Below are 22,864 nucleotides of genomic sequence, written 5' to 3'. Positions count from 1 at the left end.
CAGATCAACCCCCCCAGACACCATGACAGACTGTGTGACTGTAAGGGTGAGTGATTAGTGTGATTAGGTGTGATGAGGCGCAGGAGGGTAAATCACGGAATAACAGGCTTTAATCCACAAAAATACAGGGTTATGCAGAAATGCGTCAAACACACTCCAAGGCACAAAACAGGTGCACTGGAAAATACAAGGCACACGGGAAATACTCCCGTCGATACAAAATACACGAGCTCCACCGAGCTTCACTAACCACCACAATAAACAATCACCCACAAGGACAAGGAGGCAGATGGAACACTTATACACTGACTAATTAGGGGATTAGAACCAGGTGTGTGTGATAACAAGACAAGACAATTGTGATGATGATTGGGGCAGGTGTGGTTAGTACTCTGGTGACGACAAACGCCGAAGTCTGCCCGAACAAGGAGGGGAGGCAGCCTCGGGCGAGGTCGTGACAATTAGGAAGTAATTGCTATTTGTCCAGTATGTATATTTTAAGGATATACAGTAATTTGTGATTTTTGTAAGTGGATACAATCCTAGACTGCTTGTCAGTCTGTTTCTGACAGGCAATGATAGTAATGTTTTTGGATGGCAAATAGTTGGCAGAAACTGAATGGCACTCCAGCAGTTTGTTTTGTGTCACTCAGGGAGGACGAGAGAGGGTTTGAGTGGAAGCTGCCTCTGCCAGGACTCTGCCAAATCCTACCGCAAGCCCAGGAAGGCCTGTGAGTAGCCCTGTGTTTCTGTAACACTAACAGCAGTACATTGAAGAGTTACTAAAATACTTGTTACAGTGAAACAGCAGTACATTGAAGAGTTACTAAAATACTTGTTACAGTGGACTCTTCCAAAGTCACTAATCTGTGTATCTCTCTCCCATCCTCTCCAACCTATGCACAATCCAGTTGTGGCAATGTGCTTAAGGAAAGGATTCAAGAATCATTGGAAATGCCAGAAGATCATGGAAAGGGTAGAGAGGTCAAAGGGTGACCAAGGCAAAAACTTCATGAGTATTCCAATTTAAAGAGTTGATCTTTAATTACTTTATAAACCTTGAAACCATGTTTTGTAATCTCATATTGCTCTCTCAAGAACCATGACTCCTTTTTTAATAAACATTTATTATATAATTATACTCCTTTGTAATACATGTTTTTATAACAAGTTTCACTATGTGTGTGGAGTGATTTCCAAGGTATTATTTTAGCATTTTATCATTAGATTCCATACTTCCTTCCCGTATTGTGCCACTCTAAATCCTTCTGTTGCTACTTCATTAAATCCACATTTCTTCACAGCGATTTTGCCGATAAAGAAATCACCCAAGATTGCACCATTCAGTAGGACAGGTGTGAAAAGACAACACTTTATTTAAGACAATCATTAATGAAGAGGAAATATAAACATAAGACAACAGTACAAGCCTGCATCTCCTCCGAGGATTTACAAGCTTATACATTGAATATGTGCAAAAACAAGCCATGTTTTACATAAAGACCAGTTAAATGTATTATCGTTTGAAACGTTTTACCTCTAAGGTATTTATAAGCTAAATACCTGAATTTGTACTTACATACATGATCAAACACAGAACAACACAGAAAGGGACTCAGTGAATGGACTCCAGGGCAACAGTCACAGTCACAAGGGTAGGGAATATCTAAGAACATTGAATTAGAAACAGAAATAGGCAGTGCAGCTGAGCAGTGGATGTTTGCCCCTTCAATTATAAGGCACTTAACCCTAATTGCTCCTGTAAGTCGCTCTGGATAAGAGCGTCTGCTAAATGACTTATTTTTTTAAATTACCATATTGAAGACCAGTTTTCAAGATTGTTGTTTTTAAAAGGAAAATCAGTTTATAGAGATGATTGACATAAAAACACATTGTGGAGGTGGGTTCTATTCTAAGGGGATAGACCCCTCCCTTCTGACCTCTTGTTGACTCTCTCCTCACAACCTAAAAACATTGGAAAGGAGCTGAGCATACTAAACCCAGCCCTATGGTGGCAAGATGGGGCAATCATAATATCGACAATACCACTTATTCCTATCCAGTCCTTTCTCAGGTCAGTGAGGGTAGAGGGAAGGGAGTGATTGGCTCCCAGCCAGCAGACAGACATGCAGTGTGCATACTGTGGTGGTCTCAGTGGTTGATCAGAAGCAGAGAGAGAGAGCTAGCAGGGCCATCAGCATCAGACCAACTCTGGACTGGAATGGAGGGGCAGGAGAGTGGCCTGGGAGAGAAAGGAGACAAAGAGAATGGGAGAGGAGGGGGGCAAAGAGAATGGGAGAGGAGGAGTACAAATAGAATGGGAGAGGAGGGGTACAAAGAGAATGGGAGAGGAGGGGTACAAAGAGAATGGGAGAGGAGGGGGGCAAATAGAATGTGTGAGGAACTTTCTTTAAATTGTAATATTCTTGATTCCTGTCTGTACCCCCCAGTTCAGCATATGTCTTTCTTGCATTTTCCCTGATGCATGAAAATGATCCTTGCACAAACAAGTATGCCAATATTAAATACCAAGTTTCAACATAATAAAAACAACTTTGTGACATTTGATTACTCATTACATCCCACCTAGGTCTTACTACAACAGCCGACCCACTTACCAGTGACATCCAGAGTGATGGTCTTGGACATTGAGATGTTGGTCACAGGGTTCTTGGCCACACAAGTGTAGTTCCCTGCATTCTCCAAGGAGGCGACAACAGCTATCAAAGGACCAGTCCCCAGCACTGATTGGTTGTTGAATTTCCACCCGTATTCACTGGTTGGCTGGGAGTCGGCAGAGCACTTCAGCGTGGCTGTGATTACTGAGCCAATCACCACTGACACTGGGCCAGAGATGTTCACACTCAGAGGGCCATCTACAGAAAGAGGTTTAGGGGGGGGGATTAACAGGGAAAAATGTCTAAACGGGGTACTTGGGACATTCAACTCTTACGTCACCCCATTGAAGTTGAAATTTAAAACAGTTAAGGTAAGGGTTAAGGTTAGGGCTAGGTAAGGGTTAAGGTAAGGGTAGGGGTTAAGGTTAGGGTTTAGGCTAGGGACATCCCAAGTATCCCGGATAGCACTAACCATCATAACAGTGGTGGGTTTCTGACTGTTTCTACATTATATAACGTACCATTTTTTATCTTTTAAAATATTTTACCAACAGATTAAAACGGCAGTACTTACAGTTCACTAATAGCTGGTATTTAGGGCTGGTGTGTGGACGAAGGAGGTTGGTGGCGACGCACTGATAGTTTCCATCGTTAGACACCTTGACTGGACTGAAGTGCAGAGAGTTGTTGGAGATGGTGATGTCAGAGTTCAAGGTGTTGTTCAGGACCAGAGGCAGGTTGTCCTTCATCCAGTAGATTGTGTCATAGCGCCCGGTGACATCACAGGTCAGGGTTAGGTTGTCAGATGCTATCGGTATTTTGCTTTGTTTCACCATCACTGACTTTATAGCCTCTGTGAGGAGAGAGGATGTGTATTGCTTTATGTACAGTATCAAGATTTGTCATTTGATAAAATGTTTAGTTCCAGTGATGCAATAGTTGGATATATAAAACATGTACATATAAAACAAATGGTTGTACGATCTGATAGATTGTAAATTACTGTTTATATTACTGTTTTATATATGTCCTGTTTTATATCATTCTATCCCCTTAGTATGAATATATTGTTTTTATGTGTTTATAGATTGAAAGTAGTGTTAGGTTCAAACTCTGTGTATGAGAAGTGTAATTATTTAGTGGAATGCAGTGGACTGCAGGAATGTATACTCCCAAGGCCTCTCCTGACTGATGAGAAGTCTGTGATAGGCATGGAGGAGCACAGATAAATCCTGGGTGATGGAAAAGTACATATTTGTGGAAGGAGGGGGTAAGAGCTAAGGGTATAAGTGGACACTGCACTGTATTGAATGGATATATTCAGCTGTACATCTTCACTGAGTAAAAATGTGAAATGTTTGGGCTCTTTTGTATGCTAAGTATGTTATTGTTATTCTTATCAGATTGTAAATGAACACAACAAAGCAAATAATCTACAGTCTGATTTACCAACAACAGTGAGCATCTTGGAGACAGTGCTGTTTTTGCCAGTGATGTTGTTGAAGGCCACACAGGTGTACTTCCCATGACTGGCTAAGGTCAGTGGGCCAGTCTTATACACTGAGCCAGTTGCCACCTGGGAACCATTGAAGAACCAGCTGAACTGGCTGAGAGGGTGAGAGGAGGCCGAACAGTTGAAGGTCACGCTGTGTCCTGTTTCTCCTAATGCTGGTCCTGTTATAACAGGCATCTCTGGTCCATCTATAATACAAAAGACAATCAGTTAGACCCAACATCTGACTGTTACTCAATACGGGTCATTGGCCAGAAGGTCAAAGGTCATCAAAATATGTTAATAGTGTTAGAGGTGGGATCGAAACCTTTACATTGACTACTACAATATTTATAATGGAAGTTTTCAAAGATTCCACCTTAAGCCATGGGTTAAAGTTTGAACTTTATAGCACTTGTTAGCTACACTCTTAGAAAGAAAGGTGCTACCTAGAACCAAAAAAGGGTTATTTGGCTGTCCCCATAGGAGAATCCTTTGAAGAACCCCTTTTAGTTCCAGGTAGAAGTGTTTCGGGTTCCATGTAGAACCCTTTCCACAGAGGGTTATACATAGAACCCAAAAGAGTTCTACCTGGAACCAAAAAGGGTTCTCCTACGGGGACAGCCACAGAACCCATTTGGAACCTTTTTTTCTAAGAGTGTACTCACAGTTGACGATCAGTCTGTAGTTTGGGCTGGTCATGTTGCTGAGAGGGTTGGAGGCAGAACACTTATAGTCTCCGTTGTCAGAATACTGGACAGAGTTGAATGTCAGTGTATTGTTGTTCATAGAGAAGTCTGTTCTGTTGTCAGCATACAGAGGCCAGCCGTTCCTCATCCATTGAATGGAGTTAATGGTTCCAGCGGTGTCACAGGTCAGAGAGAATGTCTCATTCAGTATTGGCTGGGCTCCAATGACTTTCACCATGGTCATGGTCACAGGTGCTGTGGAAAGTAGGTCAAATAGTTTTTCAGCACTTTTTATCTCAACTTCCATCTAATTATACTGTAGGTTCAACAGCGCTTAGGCTGTGTCTAAAACCAACTGAACACAAACAAACTAAAGCATGTTTTAGTTCCTTGATTTTAAGTAGCAGTTGCTGACTCACCAACAACAGTGAGCATCTTGGAGACAGTGCTATTTCTGCCAGTGACATTGTTGAAGGCCACACAGGTGTACTTCCCATGACTGGCTAAGGTCAGTGGGCCAGTCTTATACACTGAGCCAGTTGCCACCTGGGAGCCATTGAAGAACCAGCTGAACTGGCTGGGAGGCTGAGAGGAGGCCGAGCAGTTGAAAGTGACGCTGTTTCCTGTCATCGCTATATCCAGACTGATGATAACAGGTCTCTCTGGACCATCTGGGAAACACAAGATGATGAAGATATTGAATGAGATTAGCTATTGGAACTGCCATTAGTGCGCTTGCCTTAGTTTGACCCCAGCAATACCCAGCCATCCCCTTGGCTTCATTATATTGGTGCTAGAAGTGGCATCAAAACCTACCCCAATTCCATTACTATAAATTCCATCTTGCCCTCATTATAGGTCAAAATTAGAATTAAATTGGCAGATCTCAAGTTTGGTTTTGGGACATAATAACTACTCACAGTTGACGATCAGTCTGTAGCTTGGGCTGGTCATGTTGCTGAGAGGGTTGGAGGCAGAACACTTATAGTCTCCATTGTCAGAACGCTGGACATAGTTGAATGTCAGTGTATTGTTGTTCATAGAGAAGTCTGTTCTGTTGTCAGCATACAGAGGCCAGCCGTTCCTCATCCAGTGAATGGAGTAAATGGTTCCAGCGGTCTCACAGGTCAGAGAGAATGTCTCATTCAGTATTGGCTGGGCTCCAATGACTTTCACCATGGTCATGGTCACAGGTGCTGTGGAAAGTAGGTCAAATTGTTTTTCAGCACTTTATATCTCAACTTCCAACTAATTATACTGTAGGTTCAACAGCGCTTAGGCTGTGTCTAAAACCAACTGAACACAAACAAACTAAAGCATGTTTTAGTTCCTTGATTTTAAGTAGCAGTTGCTGACTCACCAACAACAGTGAGCATCTTGGAGACAGTGCTATTTCTGCCAGTGACATTGTTGAAGGCCACACAGTTATACTTCCCATGACTGGCTAAGGTCAGTGAGCCAGTCTTATACACTGAGCCGGTTGCCACCTGGGAGCCATTGAAGAACCAGCTGAACTGGCTGGGAGGCTGAGAGGAGGCCGAGCAGTTGAAGGTCACGCTGTGTCCTGTCATCGCTATATCTGGACTGATGATAACAGGTCTCTCTGGACCATCTGGGAAACACAAGATGATGAAGATATTGAATGAGATTAGCTATTGGAACTGCCATTAGTGTGCTTGCCTTAGTTTGACCCCAGCAATACCCAGCCATCCCCTTGGCTTCATTATATTGGTGCTAGAAGTGGCATCAAAACCTACCCCAATTCCATTACTATAAATTCCATCTTGCCCTCATTATAGGTCAAAATTAGAATTAAATTGGCAGATCTCAAGTTTGGTTTTGGGACATAATAACTACTCACAGTTGACGATCAGTCTGTAGCTTGGGCTGGTCATGTTGCTGAGAGGGTTGGAGGCAGAACACTTATAGTCTCCATTGTCAGAACGCTGGACATAGTTGAATGTCAGTGTATTGTTGTTCATAGAGAAGTCTGTTCTGTTGTCAGCATACAGAGGCCAGCCGTTCCTCATCCAGTGAATGGAGTAAATGGTTCCAGCGGTCTCACAGGTCAGAGAGAATGTCTGGTTCAGTATTGGCTGAGATCCCATGGCTTTCACCATGGCCATTGTGACTGGTTCTGTGAAGAAAACGTCAGAGTATCACAAGAATATTGACTACAATCACTGTATGTTGATTGGCCATGTACAAGTTAAACAGTTTAGATGTATCTTCTGTCTTACCAATGACGGTGAGCCTCTTGGAGACAGTGCTGTTTCTGCCAGTGACGTTGTTGAAGGCCACACAGGTGTACTCCCCATGACTGGCTAAGGTCAGTGGGCCAGTCTTATACACTGAGCCAGTTGCCACCTGGGAGCCATTGAAGAACCAGCTGAACTGGCTGGGAGGCTGAGAGGAGGCCGAGCAGTTGAAGGTCACGATGTGTCCTGTCATCGCGATATCCGGACTAGTTACAGCAGGTCTCTCTGGTCCAACTGTTAAACAGTTAACAGTATGGTTTTTCTTATGGTTTGACTAATTTGACAAAGATTTGTAAGTAATTAGCCTCTGGTCGATACCCCTTATAGGAGCAGGAGCCTATCTCCTGTTTCTGTAGCGTGTTGCAGCTTGATGTATAAGTACATCCCCTGGACAGGACGCTAGTCTATCACAGGCCCTTACCGCCAATCTATCTCCTTAATGCTGAGCGCCAAGCAAAGACACATTGGATCCCATTCTTACAGTCGTTGGTATGTCTCGTCCAGGGATCAAACTCCCAACCTTCTAATCTCAGGGCAGACACTCTAACTACAAGGCCACTGAATTGGTTTTATCAGACAAAGATTACTAGCTCTTGTAATACTCACAGTTCACCACAAGCTTGTATGTCATGCTGGTCAGGTTGCTGGCAGCATTAAAGGCCTCACAGAGATATTCTCCACTGTCAGAAAACTGGATTGGGTTGATAACCATTGTCTTGTTGTCCGTAGAGAAGAATGTTCTGTTGTTTAGGGAGATGAGCTGGCTGTTCATCAGCCAGTGAATGTAGTCTACAGGTCCAGTCACCTCACACCACAGAGTGAGCGACTGACCCAGTATCGGTGGCTTCCCATCACTGTTCAACGCAACTGCTGATATCGGCTCTAGAGTAAAAGAAGAGGATGAGTCATTTGTCGTGTTGTACTTCACTCGATCGTTGGTGAAAAGACCATTGTAAACTGGGTGGTTTGAGCCCTGAATTTGCTGAAAGCCGTGGTATACCACGTGTATGACAAAACATAGCTTTTTACTACTCTAATAACTTTGGTAAACAGTTTATAATAGCAATAAGGCACCTCGGGGGTTTGTGGTATACGGCCAATATACCACTGCTAAGGGCTGTGTCCAGGCACTCCGCGTTGCGTCGTGCATAAGAACAGCCCTTAGCCGTGTTATATTGGACATATACCACACCTCCTCGGGCCTTATTGCCTAATTATATAACATTGTATTCATAACCATCAATAATCAAATATTCACTACCAACTATATGACATTTCGTAACAATGAATGTTGCCTCACCCACGATCTTTATCTGTCACGATTCAGACAGACGACCAGAGGACCACAATTGCGTCACACCAGAAAGTTTATTAAACTTAAGGGAAAAGGGAAGTAGGGAGTGAATGAAGGCTCCAGGGGTAACAGGGATCCCGTCCAATGCGCTGGGTCTGTGCCCCCCCCAGTGGCAGCGATGCGTCCTATGAAGCCGGTGGTGGGTGGTCCAGAAGTCCTGGGGGGGGGGAGACACAGACACAACAGGGCGGAATGAAACCAGGCAGCAGTACAGTTCAAGGGAAATCCAAAATACGTAGTAGCAAGGCAGAAGGCTGGTCAGAGTTACCGGGATTGAAGAGTAGTCAGGAGTCGTAATGGCAGAAGCAGGTCTGGATCTCCTGAGGCAGAAGAGTATCCAAAAAACAGGCAGGTCCGGGGTCACAAAACCAGGGTGAGCCAGAAGCGCGAGCAAACAGGTTCCGGGTGTGAGCTTTGCAGACGATCTGACACCGGAGAGCTGAAAGACAGGGCCTTAAATACTGGGAGAGGTAGTGGGTAATGCAGCGCAGCTGGCAGAGTAATTAGAGCAGAGCAGAGCAGGGACAGGTGGAGCTAGTTAGGCTGAGTAGAGAGAGTGGTGAGCAGAGTGGAAGAAAATTAAGGTGGTAACCCGGTGGAGTGAGAGGCCCATGACAGAACCCCCCCCCCAAGGGACGGCCCCAGAAGTCCCAAGAGCAACACCACGCCGGGCGGGAGGAGGGGAGCCGGAGGAGGGCTAGAACTCCTCCGAACGGTCCGAGTGAACGTCCTCATCCTCGGAGGAAGCCGGAGGGCCGTGGTCGGGAGATGGGACAGGTCCCGAGACAGGATCAGGCACAGGACAGGAAGCCGAGCGGGCCGGACGGTTAGGGACCCCTCTGGGGCGGCCCCTACGGATTGCAGGTTGATCAGGATGCCGTTGGTGGAAAGCGGTGATGAGAGTCCTATCCACAATCCGACTAGCTGGCACCCAGGTCCTTTCCTCAGGTCCATAGCCCTCCCAGTCAATGAGGTACTGGAGACCCCTACCCCTCCGTCTGGACCGAAGCAGGCGGCGGACGGTGTAAACCAGACCACCATCGACGAGCCGTGGAGGAGGAGGACCAGGCGCAGCAGGGACCAGCGGACTCTCATGGATGGGCTTAATCTTAGACACATGGAAAGTGGGGTGCACCCTCAGGGAATTAGGCAGTTGGAGCCGGACAGCAGTTGGGCTAATCACTCTTATGATAGGGAATGGGCCAATGAACCGAGGTGCCAGCTTCTGCGACTCCACCCTGAGTGGCAGGTTCTTCGATGACAACCACACCCTTTGACCAACATGGTAGGTGGGAGCAGGAATTCTCCGACGGTTGGCCCCGGTAGTGTAGCTGGCAACGGACCTGAGGAGTGTGGCTCGGGCTTGTGACCAGGTGCGGCGACATCGACGGGCAAAAGCAAGTGCAGATGGGCAAGTAACCTCCTCCTCCTGGCTGGCAAATAGAGGAGGCTGGTATCCATAAACACATTGGAAAGGGGACATACCGATGGCAGAGCAGGTCAGAGAATTGTGTGCGTACTCCACCCATGTCAATTGCTGCGACCAGGAGTGGGGGTTGCGTGAAGTCATGCATCGCAGTGCCTTCTCGAGCTCCTGATTAGCCCGCTCTGACTGCCCATTGGATTGGGGATGGAATCCGGAAGTCAGACTGACTGTGGCTCCCAGCAGGTGACAGAACTCCTTCCAAAAAGCGGAGGAGAATTGTGGACCACGGTCAGAAACAACATCCTTTGGCAGTCCGTGGATCCGGAAGACGTGTTCCAGGACCACCTGGGCGGTCTCTTTGGCGGTTGGGAGCTTGGGGAGGGGAATGAAGTGTGCCATCTTGCTGAAACGGTCAACGATGGTGAGAATGACGGTCATGCCACTTGAAGGGGGCAGCCCCGTGACAAAGTCAAGGGCGATGTGAGACCAGGGACGTCTGGGCACAGGCAGGGGCTGCAGCAATCCGGCTGGGGGCTGGCAGGACGACTTGTGTTGGTTGCAGATGGGGCAGGCTTGGACGAATTCCCGTACATCCTTCCTCAGAGAGGGCCACCAGAACCTCTGGGCGAGCAGGTTGTAAGTGCGGGTGGAGCCAGGGTGACAAGCTAGGCGGGAGTCATGTCCCCACTGAATGACCTGGGACCTCAGGTCTTCGGGGACAAAAAGGCGGTCAGCTGGGCAAGTGCTGGGACCTGGCTGGTTACGGAGAGCCTCCAGCACCTGTTCCTCAACAGCCCAGGTCAGAGCTGCAACGATGCAGGGACTTGGCAGAATCGACACAGGGTCCTTGGAGGGGGTGTCATCCTTCTGGAATTGACGGGAGAGGGCGTCTGGCTTGGTGTTGCGTGATCCAGGCCGGTATGACAGAGTGAAATTAAACCTGGTGAAGAACAGGGCCCAGCGGGACTGCCTGGAGTTCAACCGTTTGGCCGTGCGGATGTACTCCAAGTTCTTATGATCGGTCCAAACGAGAAATGGAATGGTGGACCCCTCCAGCCAGTGACGCCACTCCTCCAAGGCAAGCTTCACAGCCAGCAGCTCACGGTTCCCTATGTCGTAATTGCACTCAGAGGGGGACAACCGACGTGAGAAAAAGGCACAGGGATGGAGCTTCCTATCCTCCGCAGCCCACTGAGAAATCACAGCACCAACTCCCACATCCGAGGCGTCCACCTCCACAATGAATTGCCGGTCCACATCAGGCATCTGGAGGATGGGAGCGGAGGTGAACCTCACCTTGAGGGTACTGAAGGCTTTGTCGGCTGCTGGGGTCCAGGTGAAGGGTTGCTTGGTGCTGGTTAGAGCAGTGAGAGGGGCAGCAACGGTACTGTAGTTCCGGATAAACTTCCTATAGAAGTTAGCAAACCCCAGAAACTGTTGCAGCTTCTTTCTGTTCTCCGGAACTGGCCATGAAGTGACTGCTGATACTTTGGCAGGATCCATTTGGATACTTCCCTCTGCCACTATGTACCCCAGGAAGGCCACTGTCTTGACGTGAAACTCACATTTCTCTGCCTTGGCGTAGAGGGAATTCTCCAGAAGACGATGAAGGACTTGCTGGACATGGCGGGTGTGTTCAGACAGGTTTCTGGAGTAAATTAAGATGTCATCCAGGTAAACGAAGACAAACTTGTTTAACATGTCCCGCAGTACATCATTCACTAGAGCCTGGAACACAGCAGGAGCATTGGTGAGGCCAAAAGGCATAACCAGATACTCGTAGTGGCCTGTTGGTGTATTGAATGCGGTCTTCCATTCATCTCCCTCCCGGATCCGCACTAGGTGGTAAGCGTTTCTGAGATCCAACTTGGTAAAAACAGTGGCTCCCTGGAGCAACTCAAAAGCAGAGGTGAGCAGAGGCAGAGGGTAACGGTTTTTCACTGTGATGTCGTTGAGTCCCCTGTAGTCGATGCAGGGGCGAAGAGATCCGTCCTTCTTCCCCACAAAGAAGAAGCCAGCACCAGCAGGAGATGAAGATGAACGGATTAATCCTGCGGACAGAGAGCCATTGATGTAGTCCTCCATGGACTTTCTTTCAGGAGCAGACAACGAATAAAGACGACCCCTTGGAGGAGCTGTTCCAGGGAGGAGGTCGATGGCACAGTCGTACGGTCGGTGAGGGGGCAGAGATGTGGCTCTTGCTTTGTTAAACACCTCTCTGAGACCATGGTAGCATTCTGGGACATTGGAGAGGTCAGGAGCGGAGTTAGTAGGTACTGGCCGAGGGGGTAGTGCGGCAGCAAGCAGGCAGGTTCGGTGGCAGTCCTCTCCCCACTCCCTGATCACCCCGGTCACCCAGTCGAGCTGAGGGTTGTGCCGGCGGAGCCATGGGTAACCCAGGATGAGGGGTTGGCCTGGAGAGGGGAGCAGGTGAAACTGGATAGTTTCTTGATGGTTTCCGGACAGACCCATCGAGACCGGGGCCGTGACATGAGTGACCGATCCGAGTAAGTGTCCGTCCAGTGCCCGGGCAGGAATAGGAGGTGTCAAACGGAGGTTCTCCAGTCCCAGTTGGCGTGCCAGCTTGATGTCCATTATGTTGGCTTCGGCGCCAGAATCCACCAGAGCAGCCAGGGTGTGAGTTGAGTCAGAGAGGCGGAGGTGAACTTGCAGCAGGGGTTTGCGGTCGGAGGACTGGATGGTCATTGAACTCAACCGGACTCCCCCTACGCCCGGTGAGCTTCGGCCCTTTAAAGGGCAGGTTACCACACGATGTCCATCACCTCCACAATAGAGGCAGAGGTTTGAGGTGAAGCGGCGCTGGCGCTCTGCAGGAGTGAGGGAGGCTCGCCCAATCTCCATAGGCTCAGACTGATCAAGCTGACCTGGGTGAGTGGCAGTAGATGACAGGAGCCCAGTCGGATCTCTCCGAATGCCGGTAGTAGGTGGACCTTGGCGCCCCCTCTCACGACGACGGGTCTGTATCCTTCTGTCGATCCTGACAGTCAGTGCGATGGCTTCATCAAGAGTGGAAGGCAGTTCATGGGAGACCAACTCGTCCTTGATATAGTCAGCCAAACTATGGAAGAACGCGTCCACCAACGATGGTGTGTTCCAAGAACTTCGTCTAGCCAGGGTTCGGAAGTCGATGGAATGGTCTGCGACTGTACGTCTGCCTTGTCGAATACTGAACAGTTCACGAGACGCCTCTGCGGTGGGTGAATCCAGGTCAAACACCTTCAGCATCTCCTCAGCAAACAGGTCGAAGGTTGCACATGCGGGGGTTTGACGTTCGAACTCTGCTGTTCCCCAGAGTCGAGCTCGGCCCGTCAGGTGAGTGATGGCATACCCAACTTTAGCCCCCTCCGTGGCGAAGGTCCTTGGCTGCAAGGAGAACTGAAGTCGGCAGCTAGTCAGGAATGGCCGGACCTGGGTTGAATCGCCGTTGAACCGCTCGGGGTTTCCAATCTTGGGTTCCGGAGCAGCGGCTGCAATGACCGGGGCAGGTAACTCGGGGGCTGGGCTGGTGGGCAGACTGGCTGGGGTAAGGTTGGTGAGGAGTTGAATGATCATGGCGAGTTGTTGTTGCTGCTGCTGGAACTGCTGCTCATGCTCATCGGTTTCCATGTCGGGGAAAGTGTGCGCTGAGTCCATAATGGTCAGATCGTACTGTCACGATTCAGACAGACGACCAGAGGACCACAATTGCGTCACACCAGAAAGTTTATTAAACTTAAGGGAAAAGGGAAGTAGGGAGTGAATGAAGGCTCCAGGGGTAACAGGGATCCCGTCCAATGCGCTGGGTCTGTGCCCCCCCCAGTGGCAGCGATGCGTCCTATGAAGCCGGTGGTGGGTGGTCCAGAAGTCCTGGGGGGGGGGAGACACAGACACAACAGGGCGGAATGAAACCAGGCAGCAGTACAGTTCAAGGGAAATCCAAAATACGTAGTAGCAAGGCAGAAGGCTGGTCAGAGTTACCGGGATTGAAGAGTAGTCAGGAGTCGTAATGGCAGAAGCAGGTCTGGATCTCCTGAGGCGGAAGAGTATCCAAAAAACAGGCAGGTCCGGGGTCACAAAACCAGGGTGAGCCAGAAGCGCGAGCAAACAGGTTCCGGGTGTGAGCTTTGCAGACGATCTGACACCGGAGAGCTGAAAGACAGGGCCTTAAATACTGGGAGAGGTAGTGGGTAATGCAGCGCAGCTGGCAGAGTAATTAGAGCAGAGCAGAGCAGGGACAGGTGGAGCTAGTTAGGCTGAGTAGAGAGAGTGGTGAGCAGAGTGGAAGAAAATTAAGGTGGTAACCCGGTGGAGTGAGAGGCCCATGACATTATCATTGTGGTCAGGGTGGCGAATCGGAGTGTGACATTGTTGTGGGCTAAGCAGGAGTAACTTCCTGTCTGGTTCTCCCTGGTGTTCTGCAGGCTGAGCTGTGGGCTTTGCTCGTTGAGGAACGCCCCATTAAACATCCACTTGTAGGACACAGCGGGTTTGGACTGAGCGGAGCAGGACAGCGTGATGTCAGAGCCCGATTTGTAGGCTGTATGTCCTATGGTCATCTCAGGAAGTACCATCATGGTGAGGTTACTTGGGCCATCTATGGGAGGAACCAATAACAATGATGTGTTGGGTAACATTACCTAGAATATGTTTTTGTCCTGCTCTACTAAACACAGTGTACTAATGATCCATGCAAATAATGACCTGGATCTTGTGGACACAGAGGAATGGTTTGGGATGAAAATAGGCATATTGCATCATTGAATGGCATGCTGGCTCTCAATGACAAGGTAGAAATCATGTCTGTTGTGTATGATTCATATGTACTGCAGACTCTGATACTCACATCTAACATTGAGGCCAATGGGCTGGCTGGTGCCATTGCTGATTCCGTTATTGACCTCACATCTGAAAGGCCCTTCATCGTATCGTGTCACACTGACTATGGTGAGAGTGCTGTTCCCACCACCAAGCCAAACTCTGTCACTGGCTGTTACCTCTGAGCTGCCATTCAGCCAGCGGTAAGAGAGGGAAGTGCCAGAGGAGACGGAGCAGGTGAAAATAGCAGTGTCGTTCAATTCCACTAGATCAATGGCATTGGCCCTCAGAGTCACGTTTGAAATGGGCTCTGTGGGTGAGAGAGTAGATGGCAGTCAAGATAAGATGGATGTGTCTCAAGAAAGTGTTTTTGTGTGTTACTGAATTACAACCATATAGTTGATGTTTTGTTTCACATTGTAAAACTTGTTTTGGAAATTAATCTAAATATGCAATTTTATTTTATTTACTTTTCATAGAGACCAAGTTACAGGATTGAGCGCTGTAGAGCCCTTAGTCTCTTTGCACACACATAAAAAGTATTGTGTAAAATTTGCTCATACTCTGTGATCTGTTCAGGTTCATTCTTTTCAGAGGTATTATGAAGGCCAACTTCACTATAGTTTCAGAATACATTGACACATTTAAGTGTTAGGTTTCCATGTCAGGAAAATGACTTTGCCTTTTATTATTGTGACAGAGATCAATCATTGATAGAGAATGTATGCACATCAGTGGAGGCTGCTGAGGGGAGAACGGCTCATAATAATGGCTGGAATGGAGTAAATGGAATGGTATCAAAAACATGTTTTTCATATGTTTGATACCATTCCATTCACTCTATTACACTATATTCCAGCCATTATTAAGAGCTGTCCACCCCTCAGCAGCCTCCACTGATGTGCATGGATGTTTGCATGTGAACCTGCGTGCAAGAAAATATATGAATAGGTGTGCAGGTGAGCATGTGTGCGAGCAAGTGACCGTGTGTGCCAGTGTGTGAGAGTCTACCATCGTAGAAAGATAAACAGACAGGCAGATGTCAGTTCCTTACCCTGGACAGACAAAGTCACCACTGCGTTCAGGTCAGGCTCCATTCCCTGGACAGTATATCGTCCTGAGTCGTTGAGTTGGAGAGAGCTTATGGACAGCTCTGAGGAGGAGCGGTTGAATGAGATTCTGCCTTGATACATTTTACTCACACTACTGCCACCAGGATAGACAATTATGATGATTGTAGTTTCATATGACCAGGTCCCTACGGTGATGGGGCTTTGGGGAACTAGGTTCAGTGTGACATTACTTCCCACAGCTAAGGGGTTCATAGAGGGAACCACAGCCTGGCCAGAGACATCTAGAAGAGAATGGATTGATGAGTTTAGTTCATGTTTTGAGATATTATTAATCAGTACAAAAGTCTTTAAAGTTCTTTAAAATATTTTAATTGAGATTAATCAAATCTTCAGACTATGGCACTTTAACAGAAATACAAGCTTTTCATTCAAAATTAGTGCCTTCAAGTTGAACGCACAATTTACAAAATTACCTACTATCTATGTCTAGTGTCTACTCTAGACATTGGTTGTCAATGTCAGATAAATATAAATCTCCTTCTTGCTGACTTGATACTGTTTGACTGAAGTGGATCAATCAAACAGAGACATTTGACAACCTGCTACTTATTTAACAAAGCGTTTGTGCCATATAGCACAAATAGGCATCAATATATTTCCAGAATGAGCTTATTGTCCACTTTACCTGTAGTGAAATTGAGCAGCACCAGGAAGAGAACACACACCAGAGGATACTCCATAGTTCTGCCACTTATCAAACACCACGGATCAGAAATGAACGGGACACTTTCCTATAAACCAAATGACTGTCCAGCCTTCTTGGTAAATCCAAACATGTCGATACTGCACAGTCACGCTCTCCTCTCAATCAGCAAATACTTATTCAGGATCATGTAATGGTGCTGGAGTCAAATGATGCAAATGTACCTACCCACCCTACCTGCCGCCAGAACGCACTCACACACACCTACCCAACTACCCACGCCCTGTTTTGCCCACGTACATTTTTCCCACTTTCTTGTTGACACACAGGGGTGTTTTCATGTTGATTATGGTTTACTGTAAATCTGAACAACTCTGACTGTCCTATACGTGTCCTGGGAGGAGGCTGGATGGTACATGGCCAATGATGCCGGGGACAGGTCCTCTGACACTGTCGAAACTCATGATCTGTTCACAGTGGCTAAGGCAATGTGGGCTCATAAGACACTGTTCACATTGAACCTGTCAAGAAAACACTTACAGTTCCGTGAAAAAGTATTTGCCCCCTTTCTGATTTTCTATAGTTTTGCATAGTTTTGATACTGAATGTTATCAGATCTTCAACCAAAACCCAATATTAGATAAAGGTAACCTGAGTTTACAAAATAAATAAATATATATACTTATTTTATTTATTTTATTAAAAAAGTTATGATACACCCAATTCCCCTGTGTGAAAAAGTTATGCCCCCTTACACTCAATAACTGGTTGTACCACCTTTAGCTGCAATGACTCCAACCAAAAGCTTCCTGTAGTTGATGATCAGTCTCTCACGTCGTCGTGGAGGAATTTTGGCCCACTCTTCCATGCAGAACTGTTTTCAAGCATGAACTGCTCGTTTCAAGTCCTGCCACAGCATCACAATTTGAAATAGGTCTGTACTTTGACAAGGCCATTCCAAAACATCAAATTGTGTTTTGCATCATCTTGCTGCATTACCCAGCTGCGCTTCAGCTTCAGTTCACAGCCGGATGGCCTGATATTCTCCTGTAGAATTCTCTGATACTGAGCAGAATTCATTGTTTCTTCTATTAAGTCGTTCAGATCCTGAGGCATCAAAGCATCCCCAAACCATCACACTACAACTACCATGCTTGACCGTTGGTATGAGGTTCTTACTGTGGATTGCAGTGTTTGGTTTTCGTCAGGCATAATGGGACCCATCTCGTTTAAAAAGTTATCCTTTTGAATCATCTGTCCATAGAACATTCTTCCAAAAGTCTTGATGATCATCCAGGTGCATTCAGATGCTTTTTGGAAAACCTGAGTCAACGTTTTGTACGACATGGGTCCCATTATGCCTGGCGAAAACCAAACACTGCATTACACAGTAAGACCCTCCTACCAACGGTCAAGCAGCTTTTTTGTTACATTATATATACAGTGCCTTCGGAAAGTATTCAGACCCCTTGACCTTTTCCAGATTTTGTTACATTACAGCCTTATTCTAAAATTTATTTTAAAATATATTTTTTTACTCATCAATCTACACACAATACCCCATAATGACAAAGTGAAAACAGGTTTTTAGAAAATTTGGCAAATTCATTAAAAATTAAAAACAGAAATACCTTATTTACATAAGTATTCAGACCCTTTGCTATGAGACTCGAAATCGAGCTCAGGTGCATCCTGTTTCCATTGATCATCCTTGAGATGTTTCTATAACTTGATTGGAGTCCACCTGTGGTAAATAAAAATGATTGGACATGATTTGGAAAGGCACACACCTGTCTATATAAGGTCCCACAGTTGACATTGCATATCTGAGCAAAAACCAAGCCATGAGGTCGAAGGAATTGTCCGTAGAGCTCCGAGACAGGATTGTGTCGAGGCACAGATCTGGGATAGGGTACCAAAAATGTTCTGCATCATTGAAGGTCCCCAAGAACACAGTGGTGTCCATCATTCTTAAATGGAAGAAGTTTGGAACCGCCAAGCTGGCCGCCCGGCCAAACTGAGCAATCGGGGGAGAAGGTCCTTGGTCAGGGAGGTGACCAAAAACCCAATGGTCACTCTGACAGAGCTCCAGAGCTCCTCTGTGGAGATGGGAGATCCTTCCAGAAGGACAACCATCTCTGCAGCACTCCACCAATTAGGCCTTTATGGTAGAGTGGCCAGATGGAAGCCACTCCTCAGTAAAAGGCATATGACAGCCCGCTTGGAGTTTGCCAAAAGGCACCTAAAGGACTCAGACCATGAGAAACAAGATTCTTTGGTCGGATGAAACCAAGATTGAACTCTTTGGCCTGAATGCCAAGCATCACATCTGGAGGAAACCTGGCACCATCCCTGGTGGTGGCAGCATCATACTGTGGGGATGTTTTTCAGCAGCACGGACTGGGAGACTAGTCAGGATCGAGGGAAAGATGAACAGAGCAAAGTACAGAGAGATCCTTGCTGAAAACCTGCTCCAGAGCGCTCAGGACCTCAGACTGGGATGAAGGTTCACCTTCCAACAGGACCATGACCCTAAGCACACAGCCAAATGCAATGCAGGAGTGGCTTCGGGACAAGTCTCCGAATGTCCTTGAGTGGCCCAGCCAAAGCCCGGACTTGATCCCGATCGAACATCACTGGAGATATCTGAAAATAGCTGTGAAGCGACCATACCCATCCAACCTGACAGAGCTTGATAGGATCTGCAGAGAAGAATGGGAGAAATTGTTAATGATATTATGAATAGGACGAATTATGTCACATACACAGCTATCAAAGATACACTGCTCAAAAAAATAAAGGGAACACTTAAACAACACATCCTAGATCTGAATGAATGAAATAATCTTTACATAGTTGAATGTGCTGACAACATAATCACACAAAAATTATCAATGGAAATCAAATTTATCAACCCATGGAGGTCTGGATTTGGAGTCACCCTCAAAATTAAAGTGGAAAACCACACTACAGGCTGATCCACGTCTCCTGATGTACTGGCCTGTCTCCTGGTAGCGCCTCCATGCTGTGGACACTACGCTGACAGACACATTAAACCTTCTTGCCACAGCTCGCATTGATGTGCCATCCTGGATGAGCTGCACTACCTGAGCGACTTGTGTGGGTTGTAGACTCCGTCTCATGCTACCACTAGAGTGAAAGCACTGCCAGCATTCAAAAGTGACCAAAACATCAGCCAGGAAGCATAGGAACTGAGAAGTGGTCTGTGGTCACCAACTTCAGAACCACTTCTTTATTGGGGGTGTCTTACTAAATTGCCTATAATTTCCACCTGTTGTCTATTCCATTTGCACAACAGCATATGAAATGTATTGTCAATCAGTGTTGCTTCCTAAGTGGACATTTTGATTTCACAGAAGTGTGATTGACTTGGAGTTACATTGTGTTGTTTAAGTGTTCCCTTTATTTTTTTGAGCAGTGTATATGGGAATATTTGCTTAATCCAAAGTTACATCTAACTGATTGCAGCATTACTGCAAAAATGGAGGTGGCAAGTGGAAAAGGGAGAAGGTAGGGAACTTGTTTGTCTGCCATATATTAAAGATAAAATTGTCTGGAAAGGATTGGCGTTAATGAAAAAATGACCAGTTTCATTTGAGGACAAACATTTTGACGGCTTCGCAATACAGGTTGCAAAATAGCTGGGTGGAGATTTTCGATGAACCGATTCCATGGCACATGGTAAACTCACCAAAAAAAGAAATGTCCTCTCACTGTCAACTGCGTTTATTTTCAGCAAACTTAACATGTGTAAATATTTGTATGAACATAAAACAATTCAACAACTGAGACATCAACTGAACAAGTTCCACAGACATGTGACTAACAGAAATGGAATAATGTGTCCCTGAACAAAGGGGGGGGGGGTCAAAATCAAAAGTAACAGTCAGTATCTGGTGTGGCCACCAGCTGCATTAAGTACTGCAGTGCATCTCCTCCTCATGTACTGCACCATATTTGCCAGTTATTGCTGTGAGATGTTACCCCACTCTTCCACCAAGGCACCTGCAAGTTTCCGGACATTTCTGGGGGGAATGGCCCTAGCCCTCACCGTCCGATCCAACAGGTCGCAGACGTGCTCAATGGGATTGAGATCCGGGCTCTTCGCTGGCCATGCAGAACACTGACATTCCTGTCTTGCAGGAAATCACGCACAGAACGTGCAGTATGGCTGGTGGCATTGTCATGCTGTAGGGTCATGTCAAGATGAGCCTGCAGGAAGGGTACCACATTAGGGAGGAGGATGTCTTCCCTGTAATGCACAGCGTTGAGATTGCCTGCAATGACAACAAGCTCAGTCCGATGATGCTGTGACACACCGCCCCAGACCATGACGGACCCTCCACCTCCAAATCGAACCTGCTCCAGAGTACAGGCCTCAGTGTAACGCTCATTCCTTCGATGATAAACGCGAATCCAACCATCTCCCCTGGTGAGACAAAACCACGACTCGTCAGTGAAGAGCACTTTTTGCCAGTCCTGTCTGGTCCAGCGACGGTGGGTTTGTGCCCATAGGCGACGTTGTTGCCGGTGATGTCTGGTGAGGACCTGCCTTACAACAGGCCTACAAGCCCTCAGTCCAGCCTCTCTCAGCCTATTGCGGGCAGTCTGAACACTGATGGAGGGATTGTGCGTTCCTGGTGTAACTCGGGCAGTTGTTGTTGCCATCCTGTACCTGTCCTGCAGGTGTGATGTTCGGATGTACCGATCCTGTGCAGGTGTTGTTACACATGGTCTGCCACTGCGAGGACGATCAGCTGTCCGTCCTGTCTCCCTGTAGCTCTGTCTTAGGCATCTCACAGTACAGACATTGCAATTTATTGCCCTGGCCACATCTGCAGTCCTCATGCCTCCTTGCAGCATGCCTAAGGCACATTCACGCAGATGAGCAGGGACCATGGGCATCTTTCTTTGGTGTTTTTCAGAGTCAGTAGAAAGGCCTCTTTAGTGTCCTAAGTGATCATAACTGTGACCTTAATTGCCTACTGAAGAAGAGTGGAGGCTCTTATAGTAGCAAAGGGGGTACCAACTCCACATTAATGCCCATTATTTTGGAATTAGATGTTCGACGAGCAGGTGTCCATATACTTTTGGTAATGTTTCATGTTTCCGTCCGGAAATCTAGAGCATACTCCGACGCTGTCCTGGACCCCTGGTGTAGATGGAGGAGACGCTCACCTCCCTCTGTTGGGTGGTCAAAGACGGCACAGAAGAGTTGGGTGAAGCGCTCATAGGACTGCACTTCTGGACCGTCCCTCTCCCAGACGGTGTGCGCCCACTCCAGAGCCTGTCAGCACTGAGATCACCAAGGCCACCTTGTCCCTCTCGGAGGCCGTCCCGGCATGACGTGCAAAGTGGAGGTCACACTGCAGGAGAAACCCCCTACAGTGAGCTGGGGTGCCGTCAAACCGCTCCGGGTGGGGCAGGTGGACATTGCTGATCGGAATGGGTGATGTAGATGGTGGTGGGGTGACTGGAACGACCGTGGGGAGCTGGGAAGGTGGTGGTGTAGCCTGCAGTTGGCTTACGGCCCGGAGCACCTCGTCCATGGCAGTCCCGAGGCGCTCCAGGCACGAGTCGTGGTGGTGGAGCTTCGCTCCTACAGTTGAGAGGTCGGGATGTCCTGCTGCTTGCTGTTTTGTTAGGTCGGTCATTCTGTCACAGGTGTAGAGAGGAGTAGGCAGGAGGCAGTCGCAGGTTTAGAACTATTGAATTTATTTATGTACCATAGATCAAAGCGGGACGAAACCCAAACGCTGTTGTGCTCAAAATATATATCTCCATAAACAAAAAGGCAAAGGGTGAACCCAAAGTGCAAAATACAAAGTACTCAGGAAATAATACCTCTCAGAAAAACAAGTAACATTTACAATGGCTGACAAAGTCACAGTCAACTTAGTGTATGTAAACTTCTGACCCATGCACAAAGTAGATGTCCTAACCGACTTGCCAAAACTATAGTTTGTTAACAAGAAATTTGTGGAGCTGTTGAAAAACGAGTTTTAATGACTCCAACCTAACTGTATGTAAACTTCCAACTTCAACTGTATACAGTGATAGAGTGGGGATTGGAACCAGGTGTGTGTAATAATGACAAGACAAGTTCGGGGTTGATGAGTGAAGGGCGTTTGCCAGCAGTAGGTTAGGCAGCAGCTAGAAGGCCGGCTACGCCGAACGCCTGAGCTGGACAGGAGGGGGGGCCAAAGCGAAGGCTGGTGTGACAAGAAGGATGAAAAAGGTTTTAGATTGAACCCTTTGTCTTACAAAGAGCCCTGGTCTTCCGAAAAGGGTTCTTCAGATGAAAACGGTTCTTGGCAGAACCCTATCCCTTTGCAAAGCACCCTTTTGGAACTTTTTTGTCAAAAGTGTATATGCCATCTACATCAAAGCGTTTTGCTGTCCCTTTATTACTGTG

At 47.1% G+C, this 22,864-nt stretch overlaps 1 protein-coding gene across 1 annotated transcript; it reads right to left on the bottom strand.

The window, feature by feature from the left end:
- Window positions 1-1,364: 1,364 nt before the first annotated feature.
- LOC311139765 (cell adhesion molecule CEACAM20-like) lies at window positions 1,365-5,464 on the bottom strand. The gene is made up of 6 exons (XM_084174709.1): window positions 5,219-5,464; window positions 4,779-5,054; window positions 4,068-4,319; window positions 3,193-3,471; window positions 2,619-2,876; window positions 1,365-2,242 (listed from the first exon to the last, which is right to left on the bottom strand). The coding sequence occupies exons 1-6, from the start codon at window positions 5,427-5,429 to the stop codon at window positions 2,163-2,165; spliced, it is 1,356 nt and encodes a 451-aa protein (XP_084030835.1). The 5' UTR covers window positions 5,430-5,464; the 3' UTR covers window positions 1,365-2,162.
- Between the last annotated feature and the right edge of the window lie 17,400 nt (window positions 5,465-22,864).

The sequence above is a fragment of the Coregonus lavaretus genome, assembly GCF_964263955.1.
Source record: "Coregonus lavaretus genome assembly, chromosome: 13".
Classification (NCBI taxonomy): domain Eukaryota; kingdom Metazoa; phylum Chordata; class Actinopteri; order Salmoniformes; family Salmonidae; genus Coregonus; species Coregonus lavaretus.
The sequence above is the reverse complement of the archived record's forward strand: the minus strand, read 5'-3'. Positions and strand labels throughout refer to the sequence as shown.